Raw genomic sequence first — 27,442 nt, 5'->3', positions numbered from 1 at the left:
GAAATAAAACAGTCCAGTTGTTTTATCCTAACAGAAGGCTTTTTAATAGCAAATGCTATATTTAGAAAGACTTTTCCCATCTAAAACCTTTATTCACAAATTTGAAAGCATTGCACGAGCTTTGTAAATGAAGGCCCAAAATCCCTGGAAAATCTCCAATAATTATGGACAGAGGAATGGAATCATGGAATAGTCTGGGTTGGAAGGCATCTTTAAGATCAACCAGTTCCACCTCCCTGCCATGGGCAGGGACACCTTCCACTATCCCAGGTTGCTCCAAGCACCATCCAACCTGGCCTTGGACACTTCCAAGGATCCAGAGGCAGCCACAGCTTCTCTGAGAATTTGTGCCAGGTTTCCCCACCTTCACAGGGAAGAATTTCCTCCCAAAATCCCATCTAACCCTGCCCTCTGGCTGTTTGATATTGATACACATACCACGGTCATGAGTACTCTGCACAGCAAGACAACACATTTGGAACACAACAATCCACATTATATAGAAAACTGGGCCAAGGGGCAAAGCTTTGTGGGACATCAGGAAGACTCAATTATCTCCTATGCCAGAGTTCCAGCAACAGGTTTAGAAAAGCTCAAATTTGGAAGACATGTGCTTTTTGGATGAGAAGCAGAACATTCATATGTATCTGATCACACCTTCCCCTAAATGTGACACAGAACATCAGAAGATCAAAAAACTGACAGCAGAAAGAAAATAGCAATTGAAGAAAAAATGAATTTAAAATGAAAATGAACTTATTACTTACGAGTACGGTCTCTGTTCCAGGCATGGCAGGTGATTGGCTCCAGCAGGAACTGATGTAGAGACATTCCGAGTTAAAGAGATTCCTATGTTGTAAAAAGTGAAAAGGCTGAAAGGTGTAAAATTAAAAACAAAACGCTTCAAAATGAGAGAAATCAATAAAACAAAGTTAACCTTCAACATTTACTAAGCAGCTTTCAGTGCAGTGTTACAATTTATTCACAGATCACAACTTAATAAATATGCTCAAGAGCTGCCTGTGTCACACCCCCCGATATTTTCAGTAGGATGATGGATTTTCATTGTCCTGCTTATGTTAGCTAATTGCAATTGCCCTAAAAGCCAGATACAGTTGCTTCTTTGTGTATCCTCACAGACAAAAGAGCAGGTCCTCAAGAAATCTTATAAACCTATTAATTTTACTATGGAAATAGAATAACTGAAAAAATAAATATCTAGGACAAAGCTCAGTGAACTGATTCTAAAGCCTGAATTGTATCCAGGCCCACAACCAGCACTAGAACGAAATCTTTTTTTTCAAGAAGTCAAACTGATGTGTAACTGTGATCTGCTGATATATTATTTGATAAAACCATTTATATGCATCCTAGGGGAAAAATTATTAAGATTAGTAATTAACTACTTAGTAATTTCTTCAAATTAATTCTAGCACTGAACTGTTTGATAATCAGGCTTCTGCCCCATGAAATTCAAAACGTAAAACAAGCTGATTCATTGCAGTTTGTGAGTATTTTGTATAAAAATGGCTAAATACCTGCTTTTTTCTTTTAACTTGTGGCTGTTACGAGATAGTGCATGAAAATCTGCAATTGGAGTCACATCCATCCGCAGACACAAAGTAGTTTAAAATGTTTTTATTATATTATCTTCCATCCATTTATGCTGCCTTTGGTTAATACAGGACATAGAATAGTATACTTTTGAAATTAAAATATTTTAGACATTAAAGCATTTTAGATATCAAAATATTTTGGGCATTAAAATATTTTAGGTACTAAAATACTGTATTTTATGTGCTATATTAACCAGAGCAGCACAAATGGATGAAAGACAGCATCATAAAAACTCAAGATCACCTGTAAGTATAAAAATGTGCACAGTTTAATACATCCAACTTGGATCTGTAAACTCCTTTCATATATTCCACTAATTTTCACAGCAATTTATCACTGCCTGATGGATCAAAGTATTTTTACCTCCACATATCCATCTAAAAAGAACTATCTCCGTGATGTCATTCCAAGACATCCACACCCATTACAGCCTGGAATTACAACATACCCAAGTATGGCCATGTTAGCAGAGGGTGGAGACTTCAGGACAAGGTAGGAATTTGGAAGCAAACAGGAAATGAATGGCAATCCAACAGAAACTCAAGAGTGAAAGAAGGATGAGTACACTCTTACGGAGCCTCAGGAATTACTATCACACCAGCAGTTTAACAAATACCTTGAAAATGCTGGATCTTGGAGCAGAGGTGAAATAGTATTCCACCAATGCAAGTAATTGGAGAGACTTTTTTATTTTATTTAGGTTTTTTGTTCAAAGAAATCCAGCACTGTTATTCTAAAAATATGCAAATTATGGGTGCGTTTCAAACGTACTTGAAATACAGTTTTGTCAATATGAGCTTTTAGTCCAGCTCACAATTTTAACCAGCATGATTTTCACAGTTCTTATAATAATACACCCTACCAATCAAACGAAGTATTAAATACATACATCCTAGGCAAAATAATGAAATATTTTTTGTTAATGTGAAATGTTGCCATAATTGCGTTAACTCTGCCCTGGGACATCCATCATTTGAGATCCCACGTGTGAATATAAGCAAAACACAACTGCAAAGTGCTTTTTCCAGGATCTTGCTTTAGCTCCTGCCAACATTCAGTAGCAGCACATTTCCATATACAGGAAAAGTTCAAGAGCTGCTCCACCAGCAAGGAATGCTCAGCCTTTGCTACTCTTTCCTAAGTAAAATGTAAAAATATCCAGTCTCCTCTCCCCAAGGAATGCAGCTATTTTGAAACACTTTCTAATACAACTGTAGTATTTTATTCACTGATTGGCATGACATATAAAATATGGTCGCACCCTAACTCCTAGTTCAAGTATTTTTACTTAGCTGCTCCCAAAACCAATGCAAAGTTGTATGATCTATTCCTTCCCATTGATTGAGTTAATTGAGTTCCATAAATGGCTACAAGTGACCTTTTTCCATTTTTGTTTGGTTACAAACCCATACAACACAACAGTGATGATAACCTCAAAAAGCAATTCTATTTCTGTCTCCTGATAGGTACAGTGATATTTTCTTTGTGGAGATAAATCTTAAAGAAAATTTCCAGTTGTATTCATTCCTTACTAATACAAAGACAAAATCCAACTCATATTTCACTAAGGAAAATGCTGCTAGCTTTATGATTCTTGACAAATTAATAACCTCAATGCCCTCCTGTCATCCAGCCTCAGAATCTTGCATGGGGAAGATACTGGTATGACTTTGTTACCTTTGTTGCTTAATGCAGCTCTCTCTGAGTTTAATTTCAAATGGAAAGCAACTGACTTCGAGTTTCAGTAAAATATTTTAAAATGGAGAAAAAAAGGGAAATCTTGCACCTTTGTAGAGCAGTTATTTCAATACCAGGCCTGAAAGCATCGAGGTTGGGATGTGCAGGACTCAGCTACTGCCATCTCTCAGTGGGGTTAGAAATACGTGATGAAATCCCATTCCTGAACAAACTGGCCAGGACAAGGACTCAGAAGTGGCGATAGAATGTGTGTGTGACAGCGAGAAAGGGACCTTTTTAATCCTTGCCCATTCTCGGAGCACCTACACCACTTCCAAACACCTGGAAGCGAAGCACCTGCGACGAAGGAGAGCCTCCTACCACTGTCACTCCCTCTCAAGTCACTCGGCGCGGATTTCCCAGGGGGTGACTCCTCTCGGGCACCTCCTGACACAAGACACCGTTAGCAGGATAAAGCCGCCGGGACAGGGATGGATTGTAGGCTGCGGCCCTGCCAACACAAGGGGCCGCAGGGGGTACAGCGGGAGATATGGAGGGACACGGCGAGGGGAATGGGGGGCACCTCCTCGGCCCCTCAGGGCGAAGGGGATGAGCGGCGCCCATCGCCTCACCCTCAGCAGGGCGTCCCCAGCCCCTCGGGGCAGCGATGCTGCGGTGCCTCCCCCCCGCCCTCTCCTCACGCCGGCGGGCCCGCAGGCTCCCCTGGCCCATCGCTGCCGTGGCCGGGACTCACCTGAGGCGGCGGGGGCGGAGCGGGACTCGCGGACTCTGGGCAGTCAACGCGACTCCGCTCCGGCGGCGGGAGAGGCCGAGCGGGCCCGGCTCTGACACGGGCGGCAGGAAACGCGCTCCGCGCCTGCGCCGCCAGCCCTCCCCACACAAAGGCGGAGCCGCGCCTGCGCGGCCCCTCAGGGCGGGGCGGCCCTGCCTGGGAATTAAGGAATTAATAATCTCCCTGCCTGGGAATTAAGGAATTAATAATCTTTCAGGTCATAGAATCCCACTGTCAATTCATCCCTGCTGCTGTGAACTCTCAGCCGTATCACCCAAGCGCCTCTTAAACGCCTCCAGGGGTGGTGAGTCCCACTTACCTGGGTAAATTGTTCCAATCTCTGACCATACAAATAGTGAAAAAAAAGAAATACATCTAACCTGACTCTCCAGTGCCTCAATTTAAGGCTATTTGCTTCAGTCCACGCACTGCAGATGCGGTAGAAGAGGCTGGATCCCACCTCAATACACCCTCCTTGAACTACTACTGTAGTCAGCCTAGAGGACAAGGAAAGAAAATGGGGGAAAAGGAAGATATTTCCTCCCACACGATTGTTTCTCTGAGGAGAAAAAAAACAAAGGTGTGATTATTAATTGTTCCTTGTAGATGATTCACAAAATACAGCAGTGCCACAATGATGAACATATTCATGAGCTTGGGGTCCCAAACAGCAGCAGTCATAACCCATTCTACAGAATACATCACAGAGAATCTATACTGCAAGTGAGGCATCCACGGTGTAATGGGAGACAAAATGACACAAATATGATGGCAAATAAATCCACATTGTGTGTCTTTGAGACTAACCAAACCCAGTTCCCTCAGCCATGGCTCATAAGGTTTTCTAAGTCTTTCATGAGTCTTCTGCCTTCCTCTGGACACACTCCAGCACTTCAATGTCCTTTTGAAATGAGGGACCCAAAACTGAACACAACACTCAAGGTGTGGTGTTACCAATGCCAAGAACAGGAGGACAATCACTGCCCTGGTCCTGCTGGCCTGATAGAGGGAAAGATGCTATTGGAGGGGACAGGGCATGTTCAGCCTGGAGAAGATTCAGGGAGACCCTAAAGCCCCTTCCAAGACCTAAAAGTTCCCCAAGAGAACTGGAGAGGGACTTGGGACAAGGGCCTGGAGGGACAGGGAAAGGGGGAATGGCTTCAAGCTGGAGGAGGGCAAGGTTAGATGGGATACTGGGGAGAAATTCGTCTCTGTAAGGGTGGGGAAACCCTGGCACAGATTTCCAGAGAAGCTGTGAATGCCTGGACACATCCCTGGAAGTGTCCAAGACCAGGTTGGATGGGGCTTGGAGCAGCCTGGGATAGTGGAAGGTGCCCCTGCCATGGAAGAGAGGTGAAACTGCATGATCTTTAAGGTCTCTTCCAACCAAAACCATTCTATGATTGAGAACTGGAATATCAAAAAAGTTAATGAGCAATAATTTCCCCTGCTCTCAAACCCCTCAAGGAATTGCCTTCTCTTTGGGGTCTCATGGTTTGTCTCCTTCAAGCTTGTGAGATTTTGTGAGCTTAAGTACAACAACAATGAACAAAATTGTCTGGGAGAATGGGAAGAGATAAGTGACTCCCAGATATACTGAGGAGCAATAGAGTAGTGGGTTTAATTTCGAGTCTGAGAGAAAATAAACAATTTATAAGCATCTCAAAGGAAAAAAAGAAGGTGAATGCTGGCCAGTATGGCTTTGTCAGGAATGAATTGAGCCAATCTAATTTCCTCTTCTGGCAGCATAACAAGGATTGCAGATAAGGGCGAAGCAATGTATATCATATATCTTGATTTTTAGTAGAGTTTGTGACACTGGCTTGCAGGATATTCTAATAATAAACTGGGAAACCAGTCTAGATGATACTGCTCTAAAGGAGTTGCAAAACTGGTTGAGGAAATAAATACTTAATATCAGTGCTTGCATGGGGAATTACCTGTCCATTACTCATCTGTGATGCAATAATGCAATTACTGCATCTGAAGCTGAGATCAAGTTCAGAATAAACACAGTGGCAGAACCAGGATTCAAAATGGGAGCTCTGTGGCAGAAATGGGATGTGGTTGAGCAGCAGGTGCAGTGCTGTTCACTTCAACACCATCAGCTTCAGATTTACACCACTGGGAATAGGGCAGCTGGCTGTGCTGCAGAGAAGGGTGGAGGGGCTGCTGAGGGTTAAAAGCTGAACAGGAACAAAAAATCTATTTTTGTAGATGAGGTAAACACCACACAGACACGTGTGGGTAAGAAAATTCAAGTAACACATGCAGAGGAATCCATAAGAAGAACATTAGAGTCCTGTGCACCAGAGAAACGTGGATGATTTGGAGAAAAAAGTGGCAATAATGATCAGGGTCTTTGAACACATGACTTCAGCTGAGCCTGTTGAGAGGACAGAAAACTGAGGGAAGATGTGCGTAGTCTTTGAATAGATGAAAGGTTGCTGCTCTGAGGAAAGGAAGAATTTGTTCTCTTATGTCCACAGGGTAGGGTGAGAAGTCATAAGCTAAGATAACAACAAGGCAGATCTGGGTAAAAAATTGCTAGCGACTACTTTGAAGAAGTGAAGCCTTGTGTTAGGAACTGATTTGACAGGATGAAGGGCTGCTCTTAGAAGTTTTTGGGAATGGATTAAATGGACAAATGAAATATTTGTCAGGATGGCAAAAGTGTAATACAAGGTCTTGTGTTCAGGAAGGATGTGAGAGTCTATGGCCTCTGTCAGTCCTGTGGCCCTGTGGCTGTGAGATGTGTAATCAGTGCAGCCCTTATTGGTTTAACAATAAAACTGCCTCAACTGCAGGGATTAGAGACACACAACTAGGCTGAGTAGAGTTACGTAACAGCAACAAAATTACATTTTAAGTATGGTTTTATGTTTACAAAATGACTTTCACCAGATGGAGGGAGCGCATCTAAATGAGTAGCTCTGCAGAGGTTTTAAGCATTAAAAGCTAAGACCCTGTCTCTGATGAAGCTTCCCAAAGAATTTTCCACCACTGGAAATAACAGAACTACAGTTCCCGCTGTAGTGCTGATACAATTGCACTGTGCTAATCCAAGAAGGATGCTGATGTTTTTGTGAGATTAAAGCCTCACAAGCAACGCTGAGCTGATTTTAGTGAAAGTGGTTTAGATGCAATCTGCCTTAAGGTATATATGAAAAAATATTTAAGATAGGACATCCTCATTCAGCTACAGGGTAGCAGCTAGTCAAAAAGAGATCTGGAAGCAGGCTGTTAGATAGGCAAACAGGTAACTGGTGATGAAAAGTCATGCTTTGAGTGCATTCTAGGCGTGCATTGCCACAGGAGCTGTTTTTGCCTCTCAGCTTGTTTGAATTTGCTCTTTCTGTGCTCTCTACCCTCCTGTTGCGATGCCTTACATCTTGAGTTTGAGCAGAATACGTTCTGCTTCCTCACTGTGAACAAATCCAGGTTTTTCCTCATATAATAAACCTTAATAAGACTATGAATAAAGGCTATTGAGGAGAGGAATTATTTGCAGGAGGTGACCTGGATCACATCCCCCATCCTTGACTTGAAAAATCTTAAATCTCTGTTAGCACAGATCCTTCACATAGTGTTGGATGTGTTCCATTATTCCACATAGACCAGGGATATATTATTTGCAAGGTTTTTAGTCTGACACACGGATAATTCCTTTGTCTGAAGATTCTTTCACACCTTTTCTGTCTTCTATTATTTTAAGAAAAGATTTAGCCCTTACTGTGCATCCATTTGGGGAGTAGAAGGATACTGCTCCTTTTCCCTTTCTGTTTTACCATTAGTGAAAACATCTGTACTATCCATTAGCTGTTCCAGGAGTACCTCTGTGCCTAAAGAGACTTGTGGAATGTCTGTGTTCCCTTTTGCAGGGAACTGCATGAGTCAGCTGGTGTTGAGAACACACCTATGTTTTCCTCATCTCCATCCCACACCCTTTTCTGCTCTAATAAATTCATGGCAGGTGGATTCAAACACGCGAGCTCCAGCTTCCCTGAGCCACTGGGACAGAGGAAGGGGATTGAGGCCTTGGATAACCTCCCCAGGAAGCCAAACTTGAGACACAGTGCGTGGTGTGCAGTTTGTTTAGAGCCAATGGAGCCATCCCACCTCCCTCTCTGCATCTTCCACTTCGTGTATGAACTTCCTTTAATTGGCCAGGCTCTGTTGCTGTACCAGAAGTGGTTTGATTTAGCAAGAGAAATCTTTGCACTGGAAAAAATTGACCTGGAACATGTTTGATATTTGTGCACGGTGACGTCAAGGTGAGGAGAATGGGCATGACACTGAAGAGTGGATAAATATTTTATAAATTATGTGTTCATGTCTGTGCACACATCAGAGACTGTGCTTGAGATCAGGAAGTGGCTGCACAGAAGGCAGAGAAGAACAATCCTTTGTAGAGAGTGATACACACATTCCAGTCACTGTCTCAAAAGGTGCATCCAAGTCTACAAAGGTCCACATGTCTAGGGATACTGTCAGTGCAAATGGAACATGTGCTTCCTGCAGGTGTTTTGGAGAGGGAAAATGCCCCTGGTGTGCACCAGGTGCCATTGTGTGATCACAGAACACATCAAGCTGGAAGGGACCGGAAAGAATCATCCAATCAAACTCCCAAGTAATGAAACATTGAGCTGGGGCATGGAAGACCTACAGCCTCCTCATTTACAGTTTATTCTGTATCTGTCCCATCATGGTTTTACAGCCATTTCTTGTGGAAGACCAGCTCCTTTAGAGACCTCCTCTTGTGCAGAATTTTCAGTCTCCACACAATGTTTCTGTTTGGTGTCTGGCTGTTTCCAGTTCCATCTGAAGAGGAGCAGAAGGACAATTGATGTGCCATTTTGAGGGTCAGAAATAGGACAATGGTATCCACCCCAGGAATTTGAAGTTAGTTGTGCTCTAGAATTTTGTTGCAGTTGAAAAATAAAAGTCATGCTGCTGATGACAGCACACCTTCCAAATTCTCCTTTGTGGGTGCAGATCAGCTGCTGAGACCAGTGGCTTGTTACTACTGCATTCAGGCACCATAAAGATTCTGATGGATGAGTTCTGCATGGGGTGCAAAGTGCTGAAATTCCCTTGCGCTCCAGTGGGTTCAGAGTATCCCACATGCAGCTTTTCTGCCTAGCCTGGATTTCCTTGAATTAGTGCATTCCCTTTGGGACATCTTGGTTGTTAAATGAAAATGTTCCTTTTCAGGTATTTGTGCTGAATGTGGAAGCTCAGGTGCAGGAAAGAGTTTCATAGTTGCTCTGTTGGAATAATCTTCTAAGATATTTGTACATGTTTTTCATACCCTGGAGTTTCGTAATGGTGGTTTTTTTCCCCCTCCTCTCAGGGCTAGCTGTTCTACCTATTCCATCTTGACTTACAGGTCTTTTATTGCAATTTAATAGTTGTTCTTAATCTTTTCCAGGTGCACATAATGATCCTGCTCCTGACACAGATCTTTTGCCACACAGGAAGCCTGTGAGGAAGGTATGAAACAGATTGAGAGCACAGCTATTTATACAGATCATGGAAAGCTAGGATATGTAGATTTGAAATCTGTGTGTTGCTTTCTGAGAAATTGTGCCATATCTTTAATTTTATTGTGTATCACAGCCTGCCTTTCTGAAGGCTGGATCCAGAGTTCACTGGAATCATTGGAAGTAATCCCTGACGTTTTGGACAACTCTAGATCAGACCATAAACCAGGTGGTGGTGTGCTTGTTTTGAACCACTGGACTAGTGAAAGTTGTTATCCCCACCTGTTATTAAATCAATAGCTTTGATTCTAGTGACACTTCAGGCTTTCATTTCCACCCTCCAGTGGGAAGAAGGTGGCTGAGCGTGTGCCGTAGGTGGAGGGTGAAGACATTGTCTGAGCACGCAGTAGCAGAAAGCACAAAGGTGGCAGAAGGCTCAGTGTCAGTCTGGGAGGAAACGCTGTGCATTAAATCCCCAGCTAGCTGTGATATTTGGGAAGTGCCAGTTGTCAGCACAGTGCCAAAGGAGCAATCTGCTCAGTGCTGGCAGCTCTGCTCCCCTCTGCCAATTCCAAATGCCACTGACTCGCTGGAGAGGGAACCCAGCCTACTCTTTGTTGGAGGGCTGATAGGTGTGAGGAGTGGAGTTGTGTAATAAGTGAAAGAAAGGACAAATCAAGAGGAAATGGAGGAATTCCTCAGGGTGCCATCTGTGATGCAGATTACCAGGCAGGCAGAGTGAAAGTGAATTTCTTCTTTTGTGGATTAATTCTGCCAGGCTGCAATCAGTGAGCTAACATGCCTTCCAGGATCATAAAAAGCAGTGCAAGTGCTGACATCTATTATTAACACTGCTTTCAAATCAGCACTGGAGAGAAATAATGGAATACATACCTGAAAGTTTCCAGCTACCACCATAAAGGGCAAAAAGGTGGGGAGGTGACTTACATCAGCCACAGCTTTCTTTGCTCCCTCATCACCTCCTCAGTGCTCACTGATGATTTCCTTGTGCTCATTAGTAATGTGTTGAAGGTCAGGCCCCAGCTTTTATTTAATAGTAAACAAACTGATTTTAGAGGGCAGAAAGACGTCTTAGAGACACAAAACATCATTCTTGTCTGCTTGTCTCTTCCATTCAGCTGCCAGAGATGATTTGTGAGTGATACAATGATACACCTCTGAGGCAGAAACAGACCCTGTTGTTTACCAAGGCCTGAAGTCCGCATGCATTTTTCTGGATTTCTGCTGGAATTGAGTTTATATACCAATATTATTTATTTCAAAGCCCTGCTGCAGTAGCAGCAGCTGGCTTTAGACTGACTGAATCTGTATTTGATTGCTTTCTCAACAAACATACCCTCTGCTCCACAGTTTATGATATGGATGTGTCTTTTTATCTCATGGAAAATATGAGTCCCACAGCTCATTTAGCGCTTACTGTTTACTGATATGAATCATTGGAGGACTGTTGTTGCTGCTGCTGTAAAAATAATAATAATAATAATAAAAACACTCTATGGAAGGAGAGCTCCAAAGGCTTTAATAGAAAAATTGCATTCTAGTAACAAAGGCTGCTCTTCAGCAAAACAACATCATGTAAATGTGCCACAGTGTTCCAGAATGCTGCACAAGTTCAGTGCTATGTGGGTTCTGTATAACAAATTAGTTTTAAACCCCCAATTTAGTGTGGAGATAGCAGCTCACCTGCTTAAAATGTATCATTTTATTATCGGTCAATTGGAGGGGAATGTATTGGTTGTATTTTTTATCCTATTTGAATAAAAGCCACATTTATGACTCACTTTTTATAACCAATGTCCCATAATTGCAGCTGAGAAGTGCTTCTTGGATTATCAGTCCTTTCCAGAAGCTACACTCTTCTCCTTGGAAATGTTATCATGGGTGGTCTTGATGGAAAAGCACTGCAGACTCTAATGGTGAATGTTAAAGTGGCTTCATAAATCTGTGCACAAACTGAAGTGGCAGGTATGTTATTTCATTCTGCAGTCTGTAATGTAAGGAGGTTTCAAATTTCACTACAATGGATTTCACTGGGGGCTACAGTCCATGGAATAAATCTCAGCACCATGGAAACAACTGTAAAACTCTGGTTTCAGTGGAGGCAGAATTTTATGCTGTCCATTTAAGGGTGGCATTTCCCTCAACAGTGTCTTAACTCTTCCACCAAATTTGTTAAAAGTCTCTTTATAAGCCTTACTAGGAGTAAAACTGGGCCAAGATGGTGCTTTTGTGAAAATCCTGCTATGAGTGTAATATTTTTTAAAACTGAGCTCTTCATGTTCCATAGAGTTATCAGACTTGCCTTATAGAACACTGATATTTATCCATTATTTGCCTAATCCTGCATTTCTTACCCGGAGTTAAAGTTTAATGTTAAGCCACACACACATAAACTCTCTGATGAGGTAGCTGTTGCATGAATATTTCTATTTTCTCTGTGCATGGACACTGAGCTCATCATGCCTTCCCCATGACCTCTGCCTGCTCCTAGAGCTTCCCAGAGTGCTCACTGCCCTCCAGGTGAGCCTGCCCTTCCTCCAGTTCTCTCTGAGATGGACAGAGGCAGTATTTAAAGCTCCTGAAGCTCATCATGCTGGTGAACATCCTCACTCCTTTGGTTCCAAAGGCCCTGAAAGCAGGTGAAAGATTAATGTAAATAATGAAAGGAGAGGATGCTGAAAGTTGTAGGAGGTCTCTCTGCAAAGCTGTTCTTTAAGATGATGCCAGATTGTTGGTTTATTTTCTGAAAAAGCAAAACTTGAAACCAAACCCCATGAAAACCCCAGCTCTCTCAGCTCCATATTTGTCTCTCATTGTAGCCACAATGACTTTAAGAGAATTGTTTCTGATTGAGGCTGATGTAACTGAGGAAAAGTTAGGTTTGAGTGTGTGTGTATATAGATGTGTATAGGGAGATAGAATCTAGTAAGTTACTAGAATTGGATTTTTGGCAGCAGTTGTATCACTTTATTCCAACAAAGAGACAGCTTTTTACTAATTTGCTTACTTTGTTTTATTTTAGCAATGAAGAGTTGAAGGAAACTCTCTAGTTTTACATCTCTCTTAGTTTCCAGTCCATTTCTTGGCTATCCTATTCAAACGGCAGTCACAACTTCTCTTTAAACACAGAACTTTTTGTGTTTAATTACATATAAATAGTTCTTGGGTTTTCAGTTTGACAAAAGCTGATAGTAATTCTTGTCTTGTATAAGATTTGTTGAAACTACTGCAGATTGAAACTACTGCTGGTGTGAGTGGGAGAACCAGGGCTTTTGAATATAAATTCTCAGTGTGTTCAAGATTTCTGTCGAAACGAGAGTACATAATCTACTGCTTTGTTGCTTAAGTATAAAAATAGAACTGGTGTTATTTTCCATCCAGGAGCTGCATCCAGCCTCTCCAGTTTACCTGGCCATGCTGTTGCAGTTTATTTAGGTCTGGACAAGCTGACTGTTGTTCCTGCTTGCACAATCCAGCTGCATTTCCATTCTGGTCAGGTCAGTGTCCATCATTTCCAGGCAGAGATCTTCAGCACTCCCCTCCACTTCAGTCTCCAGACTTGCCTGCAGAGACTCAGTTGCATGCTGGTGAGTGTTTCTGTGGACTCCACTGAAGCATATGGTACAGCAGTCTGTTATCTTGAGTCTGATCCAGCCCTTGTATCAAATTATTGCCCACCAAGTAATAAAAATATAGTTATTTTCAAATCTGTTAAAACTGAGATACCAGGACTTTGTACCAAGCCATTCATGAATACTTCCTTTTAAAACAGGGCTGGAGAGATTTCAAGAGGTCATCCTAAAAACGTACTGCCTAAAATCTGGATCACCTCCTGCCAACCCAGTCCCACTTGGTATGAGACCAGACTGCATTTAACTTCCAATAACAGAGACTGTAACCTCCAGACAATCTGGTCCAAGCAGTAATTCCCCTTAATGATTATCAAACTTTCCTAATGTCTAACTTAAAACCTCCATACTGCAGCCTTATTATAATGTAATAATGGCCTACATGATTATACATACAAAATCCATCCAGTTATACATGCAAAATCCATCTGGTGGGCAGCAGGCACCAGGCTGGCAGGAATCTCTCACATCTGCAGCACTGATACCTCCAAGGGAGACTCTGCTTCCTCCAGTGCCACCTGCAGTTCGTCCTTCTCCATCTCCAGCCTCCCCGTTTGCAATTCCTGAGTGTTCTTCCCTCCCTTCCTCAGCTGACTGATTAGATCCTTAATTTCCTCTAGAGAAGATATTTCATGTGATATGTTTATTTCAGGACTATGAACTTTACCAAGTGCACCAGACATATCCTTTGACTGGAAATAGCATGAAATGGTTTCAGTCTCTTTATGTCAGCTGCCCTTTTCTTTCATTGCTAAATATTATCCTGGATTTCTGAATGAGCCCTGCTAGCTGCGTGTGTTCACAGAGGTGGAAGAATGAAGTGCACTAAATAAAGAGAATTTTTTTTCCCAGTTTCCTTTCCCCCTTTCAGATGGTTGCTTTCACAAAATGGGAACAGGACACCACATCATCTCCAGGCAGCAGAGAGGGGCTCTCTGGCAGCTGATGGAGGCTGGAGCAAAGAGCTGGGGAGAGAGCCCAGGAAACACTGGGTATGTGCCAGGGTGCCCATCACTGTTTTCTCTTGGCCACAAGAACAGCAGACTGTAGCATCTTCTAAATGTTTACAGTGTCATCTTCCAGCCTCCTGTAAGAGATCAATTTTTGTCATTTACAGAAGTGTAAAAAAAAAAAGTGGGGGGGAACTGGTATCACTGGACAGCCAGTAGGGAGAAGGGAGTGAAGAGGAGATCAAGAGGAGTCTGACTGACTTGCTCTGGACTGATTTCTGGAGATGCTGAATCCTCTCCATGGGGGTTAAAGGGAATGTCATCTTCCCAGGGTAAAGCTGGCTGTTGTTAACAGCCCCTCCATGTGAATTGCTCAGAATTAGAGAATGTTGGTAGCCAGAACTGGCACCACAGCCTCTCTTTTATGGCACCAAATTAATGTCCTCAGAGACTGAAAGCACTGCTAGGAATAAGGAAAGTGGAATCGGTGCTGGAAGACTCCCCAAGAGATCATTCAGTAGAAATCAAGAGGCTTATGATGTGCTGAATTTTTGTACATCAAACCAGTACTTAACCTTAGGGGCCTTGTTCTCTTTCTTCATAGATCCCAGGTGCTCCAAGGATTCTTCATAGGCAGCCTTAAGCTCTACATTTTCAGTTGTGTACATTCCTTTGTGAATTTACTTCAACCTGCAGCTCTTTGTCCTTTATTTGCCATTCCTTTAGCATCTTACCAAAGGCTCTGTGCCTCTTGTCCAGAGCAGCACAAGCAGCATTGGCCTGGAAAAATAAAGCCAAGCATTCACTGGACACAAGTTTTCTTCACACTTCACTTCTCTGCATGTCCTGCCAGCCAGCCACAGTTAAATTGGCAGCCATTCTAAAGGCTGGCAGCATTTCTCTTGGTCACTCTGAATGGATAATTAAAATGTTTATGAGGCTGTCTTTCCTCACCATTAGGAATTTAACAAGATCACCCAGTTCCCATCAGTGTGATAGTCATCCTTGCTCCTGTGGTTATAATGATGCTGCTGTGGAGCAAATGTTTTCCACTTCAGATGTTTCTTGTGCAGATGTGCTGTTGGTAATTGCCTGGGTTGATCAGTGTGACTTTTTCTATTTCAAAGCAGATTCAATTACAAACAAGATGATATTCAAGACTATTTTAGACTGTTTAACTCCTTGTCATGAAGGGAAAGAATAAAGGTACATCTTTCTTTCCAAGGAGCTTTTAATCACAAATATTCTACATATCCTTATGATCTACACATGTGTTCAGATACCATGGTGACAAGCACACCACAGGAGCCATAGAATAAAGAACTGCTTCATTAAAGAAAGGGATGGGGAAACATTTTTTCAGCCCAGTAATGCAGTGCTGTATGTGGGATTTTCGGCTCTTGGGATCTGTTCTAAAGCCAACTGCAGGCATTGGCAGGTACCCAAGGACTTCAGTGGATTCGGAGCAGCCTTTGTGCCTATTTTAAGTAACATTTTTATTCAAATATCCCACAGTTGCACTACTATTCATGCTCTTACACTAACATGAGCAAGAGTAGAAATACTAATTTAATGAAGGAGCTGGTGTTTAAACTGTGTTGTTTAGGTCTGCTTTGAGTTTGGTAGTTAATAACCAGTGGCCAACCCACCAGTACAGCAACACTGAAAAGTTCAAAGCAGGATATCATTATCCTTTAAAGGAAGATGAATACCTTGTCTTGCAGTAAAGGAGAGCTCTTGCTTTAGCTGTACTCTTGTTTCTGGAAGTCAGCTAATGAGCTTATGAGAAGCATGCTGTGTGCTCCCAGGAATTAGCTGTGGCTCTCATCTGGGTTTCCTCTTGATGTGAGAAGTCTTAGTCTTGCTTCTCATGGCCATACAGATTGCTTGACATTTAATAGAGAGACCTTAAGAAAAAAGGGACTGGATCAAAGCCAACCTGAGTTAACAGAAGGACTCCCAGAGCCTCTGGTACCAGGCCTTACATCTTGGTGGTCAGGTTGAGTACACTCCTGGGTAGCTGGATTTCTGGCCTTCTCAAAGCAACAGTGAGTTCCTCCACTTGCTTCTGAAGCCTCTGCTCAGTTTTCTCAGTTTTCTCCATGTTGTCCCAGGCTTGGACAGATCCCACTGTCTCCTCTGCTTCCAGAGCCTTACAGACAACTTTCTCCTGGACAAAAGATGGCAGAAATACCCTGGTGAGTAGTTCATGGAATTGAAGAGTGGTGGAATCAGCAGCCCTCACCTACTGAACACTATCACTGTTTTCACCAGGGAAAAGATAGTAACTTGGCAGCAGTCTCAGAAAACAGATTGTAAAAAGTTTGGTGTTTTCTTTATCCTTAGGAAATTGTAGAGGCTTTTTGTAGGGCTAATGGAAGAGTAAAATCCTGTTGAAATTAAAAAGGCTATCCAAATTCAAGCCTTAATCAGAAAGGTTTGTTTTCTGTTGTCAGTGTACCAATGTTAGGTCTCAATAGTCTCTGTTATTGCAAGTATTATTTTCCTTCTCTTGGCTGAAGCCCTTTTCTTTCTGTCTCTCTTACCAAATTGCATCCTAGCAGATCACATCCATAAACTGTGACTCAGCAGCCAAACTAAATAATGAGACTGCTTAAGCCCCAGGCTCCCTGAAAGCTGAGTGCTCTCTTGGCTTCCTCCAGCTTTTGCTTCTACCAATGGCATCAATCCTCTACTTGGTCCTCCAGACTGTGACTTCAGTGTTGAGTTTAGAGAGCTAAACTGCAGCTCACCTTTGCTTTTCTCCTCTTCCTCCAGCTGCTCTTTCACCAGGTCCAAACCCTGCTTGGTGTTGTCTGGGCTCCCACAGCAGCCTTGCAGGACTCAAGGTAGCACAAGTTCCACTTGAACCACTCAGTTCTGGACCATCGAGAAACATCTCAGCCTTCAAAATATCTTACTGTTCAGGAGACAAGGTTTTATTTTTCTCCTTTTTTTTTTTTTTTTCTTTTTTCTCCTTTTTTTTTGCTGTATTGCAATGAATTGAATTGAGCTCATACAACTGAAAACAGAACTTGGCTTGTCACCATCACTGTTTGCTCTCAAACACTGTTTCAAAGAATTATGACAGTAAACCCATTTGGTGATTGTTCTGAACACAGAGTTCTTGCCAGACTGGTGACATACAGGTGCAGCACTAGAATTACTCTTTGGAGATAAACAGAAGTTTCCAACACGCAGGTGTCAGACAGGGAGATTAAATGTTGATACATTTTGAGCCAGACTTTTGTGATCTCTGTAAATAAACTGCTGCACAATCCACTGAATGGACAATGGACTGATGATCAGGAGGCTCTCTGTGTTGTGCTCTGCTGCCAGCACATGGGAGACTCCACATTTTATTTCCATATCCATACAAGGCTCACGTCCCCCACATCCCCTCCACACTCAGCCAGTGACAAACCCAGACATTAACTTGGATGAGAAAGTTCTCCTTTGTGAGGGCTACACAAGAGATTTGTTATTTTGAAGTGGGCAACATTCAAAGGAGCAGGCAATGCTCCATGACAGCAGCAGCCTCTGCAGGCAGCTGGTGTTTCTCAGCACCTTGGACTCCTCATCCAGCTGCCTCCTCAAGTCATCTGCGTGCAAGGTGAGAGAAATCTTTAGTGGACAGTCTGGTTAAGTCTGCTCTGAGCTTCCTGGAGCTCCCAACTCAGCTGGCTGGTTTTGGCTGTGTAACAACTGTATAAAGAAGCACGAGAAGAGCTAATTCAATGTGACTGGAGTGAGAGAGGAGGATTGGGCAGAACAGTGAGAGGAGACAGGGTAGGGCTGCCAGAGCTGGATGAAATGTAGGGGAAGAGAAGGATCCGAGGGAGGTAACATTGCACAAAGCTGTCAAGGAATTTACCTTGGAGCCTGATGGCTTTATTTTCAGCTTGGCTCTCCTCCACCACAGCCAGCTGGGCATTGGCCTCAGCCAGGTTATCTTCCAGCTGGTGAACATGAGCATGGGAGTTCAGCTGGAAGAGAGAGGTCAGTCATATGATGCTGAGTAAGGCTTCAAGGACCAAGATATCCTCCCTCCCTGGCAAACTCCATTTATTCCAGTTGGTAATTGCACTAGGATGACTGTAGTAGCCCGGGGGAGTGCAGAGTGTCCTGACCTTTTGTGAGGGGGATGCCTCTTCCATCAGCCAGGATGAGCAGTGTTCAGCATCAGCTGCCAACAGCTGCTTCCTGGCATCTGCAGCTCCCACTGGAGAGCTGGATTCTGCTTTGCACTCATGGCTGCACCTGTGGCTGCATTGGTTTGGTGAGGAATTCCCTGCTGGTCTCTGCCCCTGGATTTCTGCAGAGATTCCATGCTTACACAGAGTTTACCCATTTCTGCTTTCATGAGCTGTTTGTGTGTCTCCAGCTTTGCTTTCACTCTGGGGCATCTCCATGAGCTCTACTATCCCAGCCATGGCAACTCTGTTCTTCTTATGGCCCTGTCCTGCTTGAACTGACCTTGCTGCTTTCTGTGCCGTTGGACAAACTCCTCCACCTGTTTTCTGCCTTGTAAGGTGTCTGACAACATGGACCTATGTCCTGATATGGATGAGAACTAATCAGCTCACATTTCTAAAGTGAATTGAAATGGAAATGTTCCTTATTTTTGATGCTATCAATTTGTATTAGTCATTAGAACATGTTCAGAGCATTCTATTCAAGTATAGCCTCAGCTTCCAGGTCTTCTTCCAGCTCTTCACTGTCTGGAGTGACTGGAGTACACACATGAGCACAGCAGTGTCTGTGAGCAGATGTGAGAGAAATTTGTGGGAATATGAACAAGAATCTTAATTTCTTCACTCCCTTCTCTATATGTTTGTCAGCTCAACTGGATTTTATTTCCTGGGAGAGATCTATGGCTGGGAATACTGAGCCAAAAAAGCAGGAATGCCTGGCCAGGTGTCTCAGCAGACAGCTGATGTTATCTGCAGCATGGTTGGCTTCCTGTATGATGTTGGAATTTGGCCTTCAGGAATATAATCAAGCTGATTTGGTTACTTGAGGGGAATAGAGGCTTGTTTGTAGAAATAGCTGCAATCTAGGTCTGTGTGTCATGTTTTTGTTGAAATGCTGAGTGTTTAGTTAAATATTTGAACACTGAAATACTTGGATGAAATAAATATTTGAATTCAGAATGGTAACACTGCACATCCTGTGAACTGTGGCCTCATTTCTTGTTTGATTTACCACCTTTCCTTCCAGAGTGAGAGGGACAGTACCTTGGAGGGCAGTAGAGTCCATGGAAAGGTCTATCAGACATCTCTGCTGACTGCCTGAGGAGAATCCTGGAACACATCACCTTTCTCCTGGTCAGAGCAGCATGGCAGGAGATCTGCAGTGAGCACACAGTTCCCCAGACTTCACAGTGGAGTTTTCAGTAAGTGGATAATACACAAGACAAACTGGATTCAGAGCTGGCTGAGCTGTTCAGTCACTGGAAACTAAAAGGCAAATGTTTCCAAGCCCAGGGTTTCACAAGCTCATAGAGAAGTCAGAATCTGCTGTAGAAAAAACATCAGCATCTGCCTGGGGAAAAATAAATACTAGATCTCAGGTGGTTCTGTTATTTAAGTGTTTAAAGAGTGATAGGCTCCAGACTCCATTTTAACAGGGTGGGTTTAAAGGGCTGTATTAATCTTTTATGCCAACTCAGTCTTATCAAAAAGTCAAAGCTGCACAAGCTGCCTGTTGTGGGGTGGTAAAGGTAGGATGTTACAGCAAATTAATTAAGCCAAATTAGTGTTTCTGCTCTGTAGTGAGCAGCTGAGATTTAGTGTCCTGTCTCCTTAGTGGAGTAGCAGGGCACTTAAGTTCCTTTTTTCTTTGTGGAAGCTTCTCTTACCCCATCATTAACTGGTCTGCACAGAGAGGCTCAAGCAGCCTGGGAAGCTGAGCCTGTTTGCAACTCTGAAGGAGTAAAACACTTAATTTTTCTTCTGTCACTTAAGTGTCCCGGTGGCCTTACTCTGAAGCACAAGGATCTTGTACTCCCTGTGGAGAATTTGAATTAGCAAAGCTTGCAGGATGTATTAATGATTGTACACATTGCCTTTGCTACTTAGCTCATTAACTAGGTAAATTAGTGGTTTGGATAATATAGAGTTGGATATTTGTATTCCAGGAAGTTAATTTCTATGGGAAGGTTTCTCAGAGTAGTGCTGGCAGACCCATCACTGAAGTAGTCAATAGTGACACTAAAATAAAGTTCTAATTTGTGATAATATTTTGCAATTCTAAAACAGTTTTTGTCTGAGGATCAGAAGGCCTTACATAAACATGAATCATTTAAGCCTCATAACTACCCGGTGATTATACACATTTTATATGTGGGTGAGTGTGGAAGATGAATTACAAATATCAGACAATGAGTCAGAGAAAGACTTAGGAAACAAAATCTTGTATTTCTGATTCTGCCTGCCTGAATCACTGAACAATACTTGTGCTTGTCATTGGGTTAATGCTGAAGAGATCTGGGATGACTGTGGATTTTCCCAGTGAATTTATGGTCAAGGGACTTTTCAGCTGTAGCTGATGCTGTCACAGCTGTGACGTAGCACAACTACACCCAGTAAGATTTTGTACTCTGGGAAATTCCACTCCAACTGACACATTAAACCACGAAAATTCCTTAGAACATCTTCCAAGTTTCGCTCATTTCATTTCATTGAGGTTGGAAGTTGTCATTTTGAGGTCATACTCTACTTTAGGATGAGCCTTTTTCATCTTGCCATGGATTTTATTTCTTCTTCTGAGTTGTCCTCCAGCTAGTTGAAAAAAGGAGAATAAGTGCAAAAAAAGACTTTGTAACAAGCATAAAATCATAGGATCATGGAATGATTGGGTTGGAATGGACTTGAAAACCATCCCATTCCACCTTCCTGCTGTGGGCAGGGACTACCCCAGGTTGCTCCAAGCCCCATCCAAGCTGGCCTTGAACATCCCAGGGATGGGACAGCCACAGCAAACATATAGATGATGTTTATCAGAAGAGCCCAATATGTTGAAACCAGACCAAAGAGGGTCATCTGAAATAGAGACCGTGGCAACTTCACCTCACCTCAGGTATCCAAGTGGCAAGTTGGCTGCTGTTCTTGGGCAGGTGCTTCACCTTGTTCTCTTTGCCTTGTTCTCCTCACCTTGCAGCTTTCCAAGAAGGGAGAGGCCAAGACTGGTGCAGAGAATTGGGTGAGAAGCCAAACCTTGCCCTGGCAACAGACTGAAAACCCCAAGAATTTATCTGAGGTGCTTCTGGAGAGCAGCCTGAGCTCCATGAGTGGTTTTCAATGGGCCCACAGGAGCTCGGTGCAGCAGTGACTCTTCCCAAAGCATCCTGTTCGCTCTCAGAATTTACACAGCTCTTTTGGGCAGTGGCACAAGTTGGCAACACTTCAGTGTGCTGCCATGAGTTAATACCTACAAAAACTCAGCCCCTTCCTGTTTGTGCAGCATGCTGCAGTCTCATAGAATTGAACCAAGTAGACAATGGGGTTTGTTTTTTTCCTTTCCCCTGACTGGGAGAATGAGAATGGGGGAGAATAAAGAAAAATGAAACGGTTATTTCTGCCTGGTGAACTCCCTGCAAAGCCCTCTTCTCCTTTTGGCATTTAGTGACTGAGTCATTCTGAGCAGTGAGATCTAAGTTTGAACCCTGTGGTCTAATGCCTGCAGACAGGAAAAGGTTTGTGTGGATCACACAAGCCGTTAGCAGCAGCAGGACAAAATGTCACTGGAAACTTGTGCTTCTTTAGAAGGAATCTGAGATTCAGTTAATAAATTCTGAGGCATATGAGGCATCTGTGAGTTTAACATCCTGTGGAAGTTAACACTGACTTCAGAAGAAGCAGCAGACAGCCACATGGCTGCTCTGGTGCAGATTTAAAACTTCTCCAATTACATTAAATAAAAAACAATTCAGGTAGAGGAGAGGGAGAAACATTCCCCAAGGCTGGATGGAAAGGAGTTACATGGCTGCAGAGGGAGACATGTTATAAGCAGAGGCCTACCAGTATCATTATGTAAAAGTGGGTTTAATTAATAAAGGATGTCAAGGAAAGAGAATGTCTTTATGTAGAGAGATCCTTAAAAATTCCTGTGAAATGACTATTGCTATCAGGTGGGAGGGTGAAGTGAATAATTAAATCCCAGGTTGTATGAGATGCTAGAAAACATAAGAAACCATGAGGGAGATGAGCTGAGTAAATCTGAGCATCCCAAAAGGTGCTCTGAGTAGAAGAGGTGTAATGGCTGGTTGGGTTCATTTCCCTGAAGAATAAGACAGGAAAAAAACTCTTGTTATGCCTCATACTCACTTCTCGTTTTTAGCCAGGGTATTCTCCAGCCCTTCCAAGTGCCATTTCAAATGTCTGAATTAATCCTCCAGTACCCACCTGCTGGCCCTCCTGTCATCTCCTTCACATCCAGGAGCTGCCTCAGGAGGCCCATCCTTCATTTCATCACTTGGGCATTCCCCAGCATCCAACAAGTTCCCCTGTTCCTAATGAAGGGGTGGGAATCCAGTGTTCATCCTATGAAAGGCTGCTAATAAGATTCCTTTAATATGTCTGTGTTACAGTTGATCTCTGTGACTCAGGCCACAGCTTCTTAAAGTTAAGCATCAAAAAAATCTGTTTGTACTCCCACAGGTTCCTAAAGAATACTTTGCACTTCAAAAAGATGCTACCTCAACTTGCTGTGGCTCATACTGGGTATCAGTGGTGGACCAGGGACAGAACTTGGCTGGGACTTGTGACAGCAGCTCCTTTGCTTTAACCAGGAGGCTTTTCACTCTCCTTTGTTATCTGAGGACTTTATTTGAGTTACAGTCAAGCTGCCTGTGAAGCTCATGCATCATCCCCATGTGCTTTTTATTCATTCCATATCCTGAAAAGGAGCCTCTTATGAGTCACCTGAGGGAGCTGATGCCCTGCCTTGATGAATTCCAAGCCTTTAACCATTCCCTATGGATAACAGCCTGCACTTGGATGGGGAGATCATCCTTCTCCCAGCTGAGGGTGGCTTGTCAGCTCCTCTGCTCTTCTGTGTGTTCTCTGAGCTCCCAAGTCTTTGACATTATCCTTCTTACATCCCATTCCTCCAGTTACATTTCCTTCTCCTGCAGCAACTTCACCTGGAATTATGGAGTTCAAGCAATGAGGTTCCCAAAATAAGCCATTTCTATTATAATGGTTCCTGAAAGCCCTGAGGTGGTCATTTTATTATCAGATCCTAGAGGGTTTTGCATACCAGTGGGAGGCCTGGTGTTTCCTGAAATGCCTGTTTAGTGCAGTTTCATATCTCTGGTGTGAGTAATACAGCTCCTAGAAAAGGTTGTTATGGAGCACAGGAGCAGATCTGTGTGCCAGCACAGAAGTCAGGACTGTATGCCAAATTCTGAACTGATATAAATGCAGAATGATTCCTTACCATGATCTAGATTCACACCAGTCCAAATGGGACCAGAACCCTTTGAAAGCTTTTACTTTCTAAGGCTGTGACTTAGCCTCATTTGGCTCACACTGGAGCTGGGAAGGTGTGTGCCCAGATATAAAGGCAGATTTTGGTTCAACCATATGAGGAAAAATTTAAAATTTAAAATTTTTTGTTTCACTTAAACTTGTATATCCTGGTCAGCACTTTCTTTCCCCTCTTACCAGAAACCCAAACTGATTTGTTTATCCTGGGCCTAAGTGAAGAGACTCTGAGCTGGAACTGCCCCTTTGTGATGGCTGTGTGGTCTTGCTTAAGAGAAGTGAACCAAACCTCTTTGTTTCAGCTTTTAAATGTTAATGTATAGTGAAATCTTTTATTTCCATGCTCATATCCTCACCCATCCTCTCTGTGCTGTTTTGAGAAGTAGGAAATCCAGGCCTTGAATTTTGAAGACATTCTCTTCCCACTCCCTAGAGGCAGCAGGCATAGACTCAGATTTCAGGATTTTCTCCATTTACTAACTTTTCTGGCATTGATTTGGAAAGAAATTATTCAGGCCCCTTGCCCTATCAATAATTAACAAGGAAGTCACTGACTTTCTCAGTGTCTCTAAGTGAACATGGCTGTTATTTTTTCTCACAGTGCTTATCTTTCCTGCCCAGACATCCCAAGGTTCTCAGTGCCTGTAATTGCCACTGTTTAATTCTGCAGAACAGGACAACCTCAGTTTATTTTCCTCGCCCTAATGTTTAATTTCTTCCAGAAAAGCAGCTGCAGAAACTTGTGGCCATTGCTCTGAATTGCCATCAGGCCAAGCCTGTGGTAAACAGAACATGTGGGGCTTAGAAACAACTGCAGAAGTGCAAGTTTTGTCCCTGATAAAACTAAAATACACCTTGTGTCATCCTGTGACAGGAAATGCACTGAATAGTTTTAGTAGTAATGAAAAATAATAGTAGTAATCTTGCAGCTCTTGGCTTTAAAGTAATATTGAGGCAGTGATCTCCATCCATAAGTTGAAGTCTAAGGATAGAGTAGGTTGGAGGAGTGATGACTATTGTGTAATGATTATAAAAGTTGGGAAATGCAGATTTTAGGTTCTTGGAAAGAACAGAATGCTCCCTTCTGCGTGGCTGTTACAATAGCTACTTTCATTATGTTATGACAAAAACATATGTGCAAAATTAATGATGCATGCTGCTAATATTAGATGACTACAACAATCTCTCTACATTTTACTTTCCAGTCTTAAATTGGATAAATGATCAGTTAGCAGGATTTTTGCCTGACTAAGGAATAGTAAAGAGCAAGTGAGATTTATCACATAGCTGAAGGTGCACTTCATTTGCATTTTATTAACTGAACTGTCTGATTAAAAGTCAGTTTCAGGAGCGTGTGTAAGAGAGAATATTATGTGCATGAGGAAGTGGGTTGCTGTAGAAACTCAAACTCTGCAGCTCCATCTACACCAAAGGCATCCTGAGTCATAACTGCCATGAGTTTAGTCAGACCAGTTTGGTTGGAGTAAATGGTACCCTTTTATATCCAATTCTGCACTCCTTTTCCCCCAGGTCAGGAGAGCCAGGCAGCAACTCTGGTGCCTTCTTATTGTCCTGGAGAGATCATGCTGGGATTCAGGTTTTGGTATCTAACATGGAAAGGCAGGTATAATGATAGAAGAACTCAGCAGCAGTGCAGAATCCTCATCTCTCGCTAAGATCTCTGGTGTATCTTCCCAGCCCCACAGGCACTGAAATATTGATGTTAGGAAGCCTGTGGATATTCCTACCTGTGAAAGTTCTTGGAAGAAGCAGAAGCAATGGAAACAGTAATTTCTAGCCACTCCCTCTGTGATTTCCCATCAGGGACAGGATCCCTGCACAGGATGCAGACCTTTGGCATCTGCAAGTGGAAGATGTGCATTCAGTAATGGTGTTGGAATTCAAACAACACGAGTAACTGCCTATTCATAGCACATTTGTTTGCTGTTCATTGCTTTCCATTACTTGCCCTTCCACTTTATTATATATGTCATAGGTGAAACTCATGTTGCTCTTCCCCCTCTGCAACTCCCTGTTTTTGTGGTTATCCTGCAGAAAAAGAAAAAAGGGTTACAGGAGGCAATACAGCCCAATAAAAAATGGTGCCGATTTGTCTCGTTACAGGTCATGTATTTCCTAATTCTTTGTGCTTCTCTCACAAAATGAGAGGTTTATTAGACATCCTGTCTCTGGCCCTGGCACTTGGAAGCGTCTCTCAGCCTGAAATTCCCTTGGGCACAAGACAACCTGTGAAGGGATGACCCAAACTCTTTCATTCCTGAATGAGGATCTGCTCAGCCAGCCCCAGCTTGTGCAGAAGGCACTGTGTGCTTTGCCTGAGGATTGCTGTACCAGACTGAATCCATGTGGAGCAATGCAGTGGGTGAAATGCAGAGATGTGCTGTACAAAGCAACCCTCAGTTAGTCCAGCTGCTCCTGGAATGAGACAAAGAGTGGAATGAAAGAACTAACAGGAGTTACCAAGGCTGGAGAGAGGAAACCTTCTGGTTTATAAAGTCATTTGCATTTCCCAGCTGGAATCATAGCCCCATATCAACTGGCATTGATTTTGGATACACAGAAAAGTAACACAAGCCTCCCCCTGTAATGTATTTCCCATCTTCATTTGTGACTTTGAAGGCAAAATACTAACAGGATTTTTTTTGAGCTTTCCTGTCCTGTTTCTAGCACTCCTGAGAGTTGCTGGAAGTGCTGTGACAGCAGCCTCAGAAAGAAACATCACATCCTCTGAGTGCTGAACTGCATCTCCAGAGTCAGTCTCCCCTTTTATGCTGATTTATCAGTTTAGCAAAGCCCAAGATGGAATTCCACAAGCAAAGAGTAGATGTAAGATGCAACCCTGTCCATTTGATGGCTCAAAATCTGAAAAGCAGTTTTCCCATCTCTCCCATTCACCTCTCAACAGCAAAGTTCTGGGCTGAGCTGATGACAGTCCTGGTAGGCAGCGGGTTTTTCTGGTTGATTGAAACCTGACATTTGTCTGGGCAGCAGAAGGCCACTGACTGCCAGGGGGAGATTATGTAGCCTGTCATTAATCCAGGACTGCACTCACGATTCCATCTGTGCAGGAATGTTTCTGGAGCAGTGTTTGTGGTGCCTTCCCGGAGCGCACGAACGCGGCGCGCACTGTCTGCCTCTCGTGCTGGAGGGGCAGAAATTTCAAGGTCAGAGCAAGATTGTCTTTCAGCATGGAATAGAAGGATGCAGAGGCAGACACGGGCTGTTACCTGGATGAAGGGAGTGTTACAGTAACAGGCTTTATCCTTTCCACAAAAGAACTATGGGGAAGCGCTGGGCACCAGAACCGGTGACATTTGCGTGCTGACACATTGAGCTGCCAGAATTGATCGTACCCTGATGTTCACTCTACCTGCAGCCTCCTCTGCTTTAAGGAGGATGCAGAGCAGACATGCTGGATTTCTGAAGCAAATTCACCACTGCTTGGTGGGATCCTTGTTCTTCTGTTACCACCCTGTGATGATGTGTCACACCTGGAAAGGAGCAGGGGAGGAAAGGCATGACCAGTTCAGCTACAGCAAGAGAACAGCCTGATAGTAGTGCATGAGAAAGCAGATTTATGATTGTTAACCTGTGCAGAGAGAGGGAGAAATCCTCCCTGTGGGTACAGGGAAAGAAAATTAGTTAATGCTGGCATGGGAATAGCATTAAAGCAATCCTTAGAATCTCAGTCCTCACAGGGGGTCCTTCCCATGGAAAACCCATTTGCCCTGAATAAATGATTCTGCAGCACTGCCAAAGGAAA

General features: G+C 43.1%; 1 protein-coding gene and 1 long non-coding RNA gene across 6 annotated transcripts in view; one reads left to right on the top strand and one right to left on the bottom strand.

Moving 5' to 3' along the window:
• Positions 1-4,235, bottom strand: part of ARPC1A (actin related protein 2/3 complex subunit 1A) — a 15,828-nt gene extending 11,593 nt beyond the window's left edge. The window contains exons 1-2 of one of the 2 annotated variants that reach the window (XM_086853959.1): positions 4,049-4,235; positions 768-872 (exon numbers count right to left, since the gene is read on the bottom strand). In XM_086853959.1, coding sequence (XP_086710085.1) covers positions 768-831 — 64 coding nt within the window. In that variant the 5' untranslated portion in view covers positions 832-872; positions 4,049-4,235. The remainder of the gene's footprint in view (positions 1-767; positions 873-4,048) is intronic. The other variant, XM_023936852.2, reaches the window with a different exon arrangement.
• LOC111936120 (uncharacterized) lies at positions 4,191-27,442 on the top strand. 4 transcript variants are annotated; one of them, XR_015277228.1, is made up of 8 exons: positions 4,192-4,667; positions 9,519-9,580; positions 11,402-11,556; positions 12,973-13,178; positions 14,092-14,212; positions 19,391-19,565; positions 25,189-25,282; positions 25,783-27,442. It is a non-coding gene; the product is annotated as an uncharacterized LOC111936120 (long non-coding RNA). The 4 variants fall into 4 exon arrangements; XR_015277230.1 differs by lacking the exon at positions 25,189-25,282 and having other exon boundaries at positions 4,191-4,391; XR_015277227.1 differs by lacking the exon at positions 25,189-25,282.

This window comes from Cyanistes caeruleus, chromosome 17 (genome assembly GCF_971803275.1).
Source record: "Cyanistes caeruleus chromosome 17, bCyaCae1.hap1.1, whole genome shotgun sequence".
NCBI classification, from domain to species: domain Eukaryota; kingdom Metazoa; phylum Chordata; class Aves; order Passeriformes; family Paridae; genus Cyanistes; species Cyanistes caeruleus.
This window is presented reverse-complemented; position numbering and strand designations above follow the sequence as displayed.